The 10,737-nt window shown below is 52.8% G+C and overlaps 1 protein-coding gene across 2 annotated transcripts in view; it reads left to right on the plus strand.

Moving 5' to 3' along the window:
* Positions 1-6,732, plus strand: part of TGM2 (transglutaminase 2) — a 37,138-nt gene extending 30,406 nt beyond the window's left edge. For both annotated transcript variants that reach the window (XM_055265816.2, XM_055265818.2), the window contains 3 exons: positions 2,694-2,854; positions 3,964-4,100; positions 4,829-6,732. In XM_055265816.2, the coding sequence (XP_055121791.2) occupies positions 2,694-2,854; positions 3,964-4,100; positions 4,829-4,979 (449 nt within the window). In that variant the 3' untranslated portion in view covers positions 4,980-6,732. The remainder of the gene's footprint in view (positions 1-2,693; positions 2,855-3,963; positions 4,101-4,828) is intronic.
* Positions 6,733-10,737: the final 4,005 nt, after the last annotated feature.

Here is a 10,737-nt window from a genome sequence, read left to right on the forward strand (position 1 = left end):
GCACCAAAATCACCTCCTCCCAGGCCTCTGTGGCGTCAGCCCTCACCTCTAAGACACCATCGGGACCCTGAGAGCATTGTTCTGCACTGGCATCAGCCAAGCGTGCTGGCTTTTCTCATCCTCCCAGGAACGTGCTCACCACAGAGGGGGTCCCTCCTGCTGGGGACCCACTGGAGGCATAGCCTTCAGGGAGGGGAAGGGGAGGACAGAAGGTGCTGGGCATCGGCCTCTCGCTGGAAAGTGAGGCTGGTCCAAGTCCCCTGTTGGAACCTCCAATGCCAAGCTCAAGCTGAGATGTGTTCCCTCTAAGCCCCCATACTGTGGTTGAGTTACTTGTTATTCTTTGACGATAAGATCTGGGGAATTTCCACGTGCTGGTGGACAGGAAGCCAGGCCCTGGACAGCTGAAAGGAATCCAGTTGCCCCCACCCCTGCCTCCTTTCTCTGCTGCTTCTCTCTCTTCTTCCTGCCTCCACCCTTTCATGCTCTCACCTCCCTCATCCCTCCAGGTGGGTCACAGGAATGCAGCCAATGTGGCCTCGGTGACTGTCCCCAGAGTAACCTTCTAGAACAGGGCAAATTGTCTAAAGAATGGTTGAGACTGACCATATCGGTTTCCTCTTCCCAGCCAGCATCTGGCCCAAGACCAAGGCCATGGCCACTGGCCTGTGGACAGAGACTTTGAAAGGTCCAGCCCTGCCCTGGCCTCCACCTCCTAGAATAGTCGACAGTTGGGCCACATCCTCCCAGCTCCCGGAGGATAATGTTTTTCCTCTTTCCTGTGGAGCTAGCTAGACTTTCCACTCTGCACCACCAGGTCTTGACCTAGTAATTTTCACCCTCTTTTGTCCTTTTTGGCACAAAAGTTTGGTTTTCTTCCCCAGATCACGTCATCTGATGAGAGGTTGGAGCAGATCCACCCAGGGAATGAAAGGCCAAAGGGGTGGGTAGGCCGGGGCAGCATTTTCCAAAGAGGGGGATGCGGACCACCAGTGTTCACGGTCAAAGGTTCAAGGTCAAAGCCTGAACCTTGAATCCCACAGTGAGAAAGTGACTGTCTCCTCGGGTCTCAATCCGTCCTTCAGGTGACCTCCTGGGGAAAGTCTCTGAGGGTGCTGATTTGCCTCTGGCCTCCTAAGCCTTGCCAATCTCCCTCTTTAGCAGTAGACTCAGGTCTGAAACTCAGAGTCCACAGCACATCACTGTATCTGGCCAGAATTGAATATGCATGATCTTGTTTGTGTTTTCTCTCTTTTTTTTCCCCTGCTTGAGACAGGGTCTCACTCTGTTGCCCAGGCTGGAATGCAATGCTGCAATCATGGCTCACTGCAGCCTCGACCTCCCGGGCCCAAGCGATCCTCCCACCTCAGCCTCCCAAGTAGCTGGAACTATAGGCTCACCCCACCATTCCCGGCTTGAATTTTTGTATTTTTTATAGAGACAGGGTCTCACTGTGTTGCTCAGGCTGGTCTCAAACTCCTGGGCTCAAGCAATCCTCCTGCCTCAGCCTCCCAAAGTGCTGGGATTACAGGCGCGAGCCACTACACTCAACTACTTGTATTCATTTACTGCTCCTCCCTGCCTCCTACAAACAGACCCCAGGTCTGTTTCCTTAAATGCTAAACTACATGAATCCTTAAAATGCTAAACTACTAAGATCCTCCAGCCTCCGTGTTCTTTTCCGAAACATGGGGCTAAGAACCACACTTCAGTGGGTAGGTTTGTTCCTGCCAGCTTCTTTCTCATCCCCACATCACTGTGCGGCTTTTGCTCTGCAATGACCCTTGGTCTTACCTCTGCCCAGCAGGTGATAAGATCTGGGGAACAGAGAGGAAACAGAGGGGAAACAGAGAGGGATGTCATCTCCCCAGGCTCACACAGCCGGTGAGTGGCCAGACAGGGCCAGAGGCAAGTCTCCCAATCTGAGCACTTACTGGCAGAGGTGATTCTTCATCTGTGCAACGGGTACAACATCATGAGCCTCATGGAGGGAAATGACCTTACGTCCATGAGAGGCATTCTTCAGTGAGTGTGGACCACATTGTTGGACTCTAAGATCTGGATTATTAGTCCAGATGCCTGCACAGTACATATCAGCTGTGTGACCTAGGACAATGTTATTTCACCTGCTGGAGACTCAGTTTTCTCATCTGTAAGTTGGGTGGTAATACAAGTACAAGCCTTTTAGGGTTGTCATGAAGGTGAAGTAGGAGCCCGCCGTGGGAAGTGCAGTGCCTGGTGCAGCAAGCAGATGTCGGCTCTGATCCTCCCCAGGATGAAGGGCCCGCGGCTCACACACCCTGAGTCCTGAGTGTACCAGGCTCTTCCAGGACACTCGCTCAGCTCATCCTCCCACAGCCTTAGGAGTGCCTGTGCCACTCAGATCCAAACATCAAGGACCTGGGAGGTGGAGTGGCTCACGCGGGGTCACCCGTTAGAAGAGGCAAAGGCAGGATTAGAACCCAGGCCCGTGGGAGTCCAAGTGCGTCGTCTACCCGCTGTTCAGCATCCACTCTCCAGCTCCTCCCTGGGAACCCTGGAGCCACAGTGGGGGGTTCAGGGATCCGCCCAGCCATTCCCCCGCTGTGTGACCCCAAGCACATTCCTTCCCCTCTCTGTGCCTCTTGAAGTTGCGAGAGAGTTGGGAAGGGTGACTCTGAATCATAAGGACCCTCCTTTCTCCCCTTCTGCAGAGAAGAGCATTCCTCTTTGCATCCTCTATGAGAAATACCGTGACTGCCTCACGGAGTCCAACCTCATCAAGGTGCGGGCCCTCCTCGTGGAGCCAGTTATCAACAGCTACCTGCTGGCTGAGAGGGACCTCTACTTGGAGAACCCAGAAATCAAGATCCGGGTAAGGGCAGGCTGGGCAAGGGGCAGGGTCCCAGGGCAGCTCAGCGCCGGGGACAGGGCAGATCCCTACCCCCACCCCACACACCCACATCCCTGCAAGCTCCAGGCCTTTGGTGCCTTAGTGATCCTCAAATCCTAGCCTCATCGAAGAAAAGCATCATGAAGCCTAGAGAATTGGGGACCCATAGCCTCTAGGAATGAATCTGAAAATCTCAGAGTGATAGGGTCATGGAATTTGGGGATCTTAGAGTCGTGAATCCTTCAAATGCTATACTACTAAGGCTGGAAACCCCAGGCACTGGGCACTGGTGGGGCAGGGTGGGGTGGGGGAGCGAAGGGCATAGACTAGAGTCTCACTGCCTGAGTTTGTACCAGGGCAGCCCTGGGCATGTGACTTTGCCCCTCTGTGCCTCAGTTTATTCATCTGCCATATGGGGTTAATAATAGCACTGAGGGGTGTTGTAAGAATTAAAAGCATATCCACAGGAAACACATAGAACCATCCTCAGCACATGATAAGGGCTCACTGAAAGCTAACTGTCCTTATCATCACCATCATCATCATTATAGCCCTTCACTTAGAGGAGCCGCAGCCCACAACCCCTAAGGGCAACAACTACATTTAAATGGTAAACAGCAGAGGGAGAGACAGTGAGCAGTGTGCCAGACATTCTGCTGGAAGCTTGCACATATTAGCTCAGTTAATCCTCACAAGAACCCTCAGTCAGGCATTTCTCTCCCATGAAGAATCCAAGGTGTACAGAGTGGAGAGTAACTTCCCCAGGTCACACAGGGAAGAAGAGGCAGAGATCAGCCTGGCTCAAAAGCCTGTGATCTTTCCCCTCCAGACCCTGGGACAAGGGAGGCACTTTGGACATCCCCTGGGTCACGTGGAGCCTCACTGCAGCTCCATACAGGAGACCTGGGCAGGTAGCATGATCAGTGTTTTCCAGATGAAGAAACTGAGGCACAGAGGTGGGGGGAGGGGAGTGATCGTGGCAGACCTGGGTACAGCTTTGTTTAGCAAATATTGGGCCAAATTGCAGTGAATGCAGAGAGCCCAGCCTGGATCCCACCTGCCCTTGACATCTGCCCCATGCCCTCTTCCAGATCCTTGGGGAGCCCAAGCAGAAACGCAAGCTGGTGGCCGAGGTGTCCCTGCGGAACCCGCTCCCTGTGGCCCTGGCAGGCTGCACCTTCACTGTAGAGGGGGCTGGCCTGACTGAGGAGCAGAAGACGGTGGAGATGTAAGTGCTGGCTGCTCTAGCTTTGGGGCCTGGGGGAAGCGGGCAGATGCCAATGGGGGTAGAGACTGTCCTTAGGCACCAAGTCCTGGCTGAAAATCCCCTCCTCTCATCTCCCACACACACCTGTGCCCACTCCCAGACACCCTGGGGCTAGAGTTCCCACCGTCACATTCTCTCTCAATGCTGACACCACCCATGCACATGTCTGCCACAGACCTCCACAGTGACATCATCCGTCAGTAGGCGCTCACCTGCAGACACATCCATCCTCACATAGACAGGTATCTGCCCTCCGAATGTCCACACACGTGCATGCACATACATATGCATGCGTGGGTGTTTCCACATAGATACCTAGCTACACACATATATACAAGCACACACTTCTTGTTTTTTACTTTTTCGCTGTAATGTAACTTATATACAGTAAAAAGCACAGCTCACCTATGTACAGCTCAATACATTTTCACACACATGGCTACCTGAGCATATCCGCTTGTGCCCCTAAATGCACCATCTGCTTTTATGCACATGGACACACATGTGTGCACATGCACTGTTCACTCTAGGAGGGCAGATTGTCCAGGCCCCGCAGAGGGCCGAGAATGAGGCCCATTCACGGACACGCTGTGCTGATCTTTGGAGGTCACATGACTTCCTGGCTGGACCCCAGCATGGGGGAGCCAGGCCTTGGGCCCCTTTCCTCACCACCCCCTCTCTCACTGCAGCCCAGACCCCGTGGAGTCAGGGGAGGAAGTTAAGGTGAGAATGGACCTGTTGCCGCTCCACATGGGCCTCCACAAGCTGGTGGTGAACTTCGAGAGCGACAAGCTGAAGGCTGTGAAGGGTTTCCGGAATATCATCATTGGCCCCGCCTAAGGGACCCCTGCTCCCAGCCTGCTGAGTGCCCCCACCTTGATCCCAATCCTTATCCCAAGCTAGTGAGCAAAATATGCCCCTTCTTGGGCCCCAGATCCCAGGGCAGGGTGGGAAGCCTATGGGGGCTCTCGGAAATGGAATGTGTCCCTGGCCCATCTCAGCCTCCTGAGCCTGTGGGTCCCCAGTCACCCCCTTTGCTGTAAGGAATGCTCTGTGCCAGAAACAGTGGGAGCCCTGACCTTGGCTGACTGGGCCTGGGGTGAGAGAGGAAAGACCTACATTCCCTCTCCTGCCCAGATGCCCTTTGGAAAGCCATTGACCACCCGCCATATTGTTTGATCTACTTCATAGCCCCCTGGAGCAGGCAAACAAGGGACAGCATGCCCCTTGGCTGGATCAGGGAATCCAGCTCCCTAGACCGCATCCTGTACCTCTTCCCATGACTGCACCCAGCTCCAGGGGCCCTTGGGACAGCCAGAGCTGGGTGGGGACAGTGATAGGCCCAAGGTCCCCTCCACATCCCAGCAGCCCAAGCTTAATGGCCCTTCCCCTCAACCTCACCATTGTGAAGCACCTACTATGTGCTGGGTGCCTCCCACACTTGCTGGGGCTCACGGGGCCACCAACCCACTTAATCACCATGGGAATCTGTTGTGGGCGCTGCTTCCAGGATGAGACTGAGGCTTAGAGAGAGGAGGCAGCCCCCTCCGCAGCAGTGGCCTCGTGATTATTAGCAAGGCTGGGTAATGTGAAGGCCCAAGAACAGAGTGTGGGCCTCTGACTCTGAGTCCACTTCTCCATTTCTAACCCCAGCCTGACCTGAGACTGTCGGAGAGGCTGTCTGGGACCTGATCAAAAAAAGACTCAGCTGAGACAAGGAAGTAAAGAGGGGACTGGGGGACTGGGAGTCAGAGCCCTGGCTGGGTTCAGGCCCCACGTCTGGCCAGGCACTGCCTTCCCTTCTCTGGGCCTTTGTTTCCTTATTGGTCAGAGGAGTGATTGAACCAGCTCATCTCAAGGATCCTCTCCGCTCCATGTTTGCAATGCTTTTACATGGCCCAGCCTTGTAAATAACCACAAGGTCCACTCCCTGCTCCATAAAGCCTTAAGCCATAGGCCCAGGATATTTCTGAGAGTGAAACCATGACTGTGACCACCTTCTGTCCCCAGCCCTGTCCTGGTCCCCTCCTGTGCCCAGGTACCACCCTTCAGACCCCAGTTCTAGGCGAGAAGAGTCCTGGACACCCCTGCCCTACCCATGAGCCTGCCCGCTGCAATGCCTAGACTTCCCAACAGCCTTAGCTACCAGTGCTGGTCACTAACCAACAAGGTTGGCACCCCAGCTACCCCTTCTTTGCAGGGCTAAGGCCCCCAAACAAAGCCCCTGCCCCGGAGGAAGCTTGGGGAGCCCATGAGTTGTCAGCTCTGATTTTATCTCCTGCTCTTTCTACATGACTGGGCCTCCTTCGGGATGGAAAAAGGGGGGATTCGCTATTGGAGGTGAGATCACAGCCTCCAGGGCCCCCCAAATCCCAGAGAAGGACTTGGAGAGAATCATGCTGTTGCATGTAGAACTTTCTGCTTTGCACAGGAAAGAGTCACACAATTAATCAACATGTATATTTTCTCTATACATAGAGCTCTATTTCTCTACGGTTTTATAAAAGCCTTGGGTTCCAGGCAGGCAGTAGATGTGCTTCTGAACCGCAAGGAGCAAACACTGAAATAAAATAGTTTATTTTTCACACTCCAACTAGGTCTGGTCTGGTCCTTTACGAGTTTGGAGGGAGATGGGTAGGTGAGCTCGCTCACACCTGGACCCCCCACTTCCTGCCTAGGAGTCTTTCCTGAGCCTCAGCCCTGTCCCTGGGTTTAAACTTTACTGGCATTCAAGGTCCTACACAGTCTGGCTCCATCTCCAGCCCCTTCCACCAACAATCTGTTTTTGGGCCACAATTAACTTCCTGTATCCCCAGAACACCCTGCGCAGTTGTCTACCTCTTGGCTTTTGTGTGTGTAGTTCCCTGAGCCTGGAGTGCCCCTCCTCTTCTTTCCCTATAATGCTTAACACCAAAGTCACCTCTTCTGTGAAGCCTTTCTTGATTTCTTTTCAGGTCCCCAGAGTCCTGGAATATGGACCAATTCAAACATTTATCACAGTAAATTTTACTTCCACATTGGCCTGTCTGTCCCCTTCTCCATCCTATCTGAAGCCCTCGAGGCAGGGACCACGTATCTCTTAAATACACTAATAAACGCTGAATTGGTAAATCAATGTTTTCCAACTCAGCTCCCACAAGACCTGTGCTGTCCAACAGAAATAAAACATGAGCCAAAAACGCAAGCCATATATGTAATCTAGAATTTTCTAGCGACCACATTGAAAAGAGTAAAAACCCATAGGTGGAATTAGCTTTAATAATCTATTTTATTTAATCCAATATATCCAAAACATTATTTCAACATGTAATCGATATAAGAATTAGTAAGATATTTGACATTCTTATTTTTGTACTCAATCTTTGAAACATGGTGTGTGTTTTACACTGACAGCCCGTCTCAATTTGAACTAGCTGCATTTCAAGCGCTCAGTAGCCAGTCTGGCTAATACTGGATGAAGCAGGTCTAGACTGCAATTCCGTGGATGTACGGACTTGGTCATTCATCTCATTCCCCACCATTGAAGCACTCATGAGTGTCTGTTGAATGAATAGATGATGGGGACAGTCCCCACCCTTGGGAAGTCATGTAGAAAGACATGACATGCACATAAAAAATAAATCAAAATAAAAACATGACATCACATGTTCTGGGTGCTGAATCCTTCTGTTCCTTGGATGCTACAACCTGGTGCTGGCTGGGTGGCTTGATAATTGTATCAGTGAGTCACCAGCTGGAAAACAGAAACCGCACTACTATTTCAGGAAGAGAGGGAGTTCATTCCAGAAGTATCCAAAGGGGCGGAGGAGCAGATGGGAGAAGGAGTGTGACCTAGAAATTGGGAAGCAGCTGCAAAGTCCACCAGCTGGCGCCCACAGCCCTAGAACCAACATAGCTGCTGGGAAATACAGAGCCTGCGGAAGCCACCTGAGGCTGCAGCCAGAGGCAGGCTGGCATCTCCCCTCCTCAGGCCTCTTTCCCACTGGCAGATCCTAACCTGAAACCGGCTGGCAAGCAGCCCTGGAAAATGTCATTTTCCAGCTTCCAGTCCCCTGAAATACAGAGGGGGTAAGCAAGGGCAAAGATGGAGTAGTTGGGACCTATTGCCATTCCCTGTGCTAAAAACACTTTTACTATCCTCTCCACCTAATGAACTCTTACTCAACCTGCAAAACCCTGCTCCAAGGAGGCCTCCCCTGTGAAGCCTTCCTGGACTGCAGCCAACTGCTTTGACCTCTGGATCTCCCCAGCCCTTTACGATACTGGATACTCAGCAGCCTTAGTTAGGAATAGCTGTTTCTGTGCCTGTCCCCTCTTCTGGAGCACCCTGAGGGCAGGGTCAGGGCACAGCCCCAACAAGGGCTGCCAATTCTGGCTCCCAGGCCTGACAGCCTCCCGGCTATAGAGCAGGGGCAGGGCTGCTCCACCCTGGGCTGCGGACACTGGCAGGTGCACAGGCCTCCCTGATCAGCCCCCAAGCCTGCCCCACGCCAGGGAGCCACTAGCTAGGAACCCAGGAAAGGGAAGGATACTGACTCTTTGGGGCGCATATGTCCATTTTACAGACAGAGAAAATGAGCCTGAGGCCTTGCCCCTCAAACCCCATGTGAGGGCTCAGTCTGGGCCCCACAAGGACAGTGCTGGGCACTGCTCTTTGGCAGGTCAGGGCTGCCGATCCCCACCCAAGCTCTGCTCATAGCTTGGTGCCAGGGGCCTGGACTCCGGATCAGAGCTGGCTCTGCCACAGACTCATAGTGTGGCTTCAGGCAGGTTGTCACCCTCTCTGTGCCTCCACTTCCTTATCTGTCAAATGGGGATGACATGGTGTCTACTTCCATGACTAATGCGCAGGTTCAATAAAATAGTGCACATCAGGTACCTAGCTGTCTCTCGGCACATCATCCTCCTAACAGCCAATATCGACTGCAGGTCAGAAATCCTTTACGTGCATCGAGTTATTTCTGCCTTCATTTTATAGAATAAAAAACTGAGGCATAAAGAGGTTAAGAAATTTGCCCAAAGTCACATAGCTGGTAAGTTTCAGAGCTGGGACTTGAACTCAGGCAGCTTCCCTCCCTGGGGCAGGGCCTAGCCTGGAGAAGGCCCAACCTCTACTGGCACCCTCCCCTCCTACCATGTTCCAGGACTCTCAGGGCAGCGGCCCCATACAAGCTCTGACAGCCCACGTGGAGAGGGCTTCTGACTGGGTCCACTCTCCCACCCCTGAAGACTTTCTTCTGTCCAGCTGCCTTTGTTTACCTAGGATGCCCGCCAGCTCACCCCTTGGCCTCAAGCCAAGCTCAGAACAACAGAATGTTGATGGAGTCAGGGAAGGAGGGGCAGAGAGTGGAAGGCCAAGCCAGGGCCTCCTAGAAGCACGTTTACTTGGGGCTGGCACTGGGCCAGAACATACACTCCCCCAGCCTCCCCACCTCCCTCCCCAACAGGCCTGGGCAGAGGCACAGAGACACATCTGGGAGTCCGAGAAGCCCTGTGTTCCATTTCAAAGGGGAAAGGCCAAAGAGACCCATCGAAAGCAAAAGTGATGAAAAAATGATGGTGCATACAGCCTTGAGAACGCAGGCTCTACGATGACAACCGCACCATGAGGGTCACAGGCAGACACAAAGGACTACACGGTTCCACCCATGTGAAGTTCACCAACAGCCGAGATCGTGCTTCCCCTGGTGGGAGAGAGGCCGAAGGCAGCCTGAGGGGCTGCGGGGGCCTGGGATGGTTTTGAGTTTCTTCATCCGGGTGCTGGGTAAACAAGCACGTTCAACATGGGAAGATGTGTCAACTGCATATGCATGATCGCACTCTGTTTGTATGCATGATATACTTCAATGTGAGTTTTAAAAAAATACAATACTCAAGGGTTCTAAAAGTTCAAAGGAATGGAGAAAAAGGAATCAGTGTTTTTGAGTCACACTCTGTGCCAGGCAGTATGCGGGGCCTTCTCGGGGGGCACAGGGCGTTTTTGAGGGTAGGCTTGAGGTCAGGTGCCTCGGGCAACTCAGGTCCTGAGTCCCCTCCATACCCTTTTCTGGGAGATAGGGGTTCCAGTAGGGTACACCTCCTAGGGATATTGTGAGCCTTAAACAAGATGCTTTATATATGAAAATAACACTGTAAGGCCAGGTGCAGTGGTTCACACTTGTAATCTCAGCACTTTGGGAGGCTGAGATGGGAGGATCACTTGAGTCCAGGAGTTTGAGACCAGCCTCGGCAACATGGCAAAACCCCATCTCTACAAAAAATACAAAAAAATTAGCCAGGCATGGTGACGCGTTCCTGTAGTCCCAGCTACTCGGGGGGCTGAAGCTGGAGGATCCCTTGCTTGAGCCTGAGAGGTGGAGGCTGTAGTGAGCCAAGATTGCACCACTGCACTCCAGCCAGGGAGACAAAATGAGACCCTCTCTATATATATATATCTATATATAGAGAGAGGTTTCTGAGGCCCAGAGAGGTTACAGGACAGGCCCAAGATCACAAAGCTGGAAAATGGAGCTGGGAGGCCCACTGGGCAAGCTCCATCCACAGTAATTGCTCTAACCTTCTCTGTTGCCATGGGTCACAGGCTTTGGACTTAGAAATG

The sequence above is a fragment of the Symphalangus syndactylus genome, chromosome 24 (genome assembly GCF_028878055.3).
Source record: "Symphalangus syndactylus isolate Jambi chromosome 24, NHGRI_mSymSyn1-v2.1_pri, whole genome shotgun sequence".
Lineage (NCBI taxonomy): Eukaryota > Metazoa > Chordata > Mammalia > Primates > Hylobatidae > Symphalangus > Symphalangus syndactylus.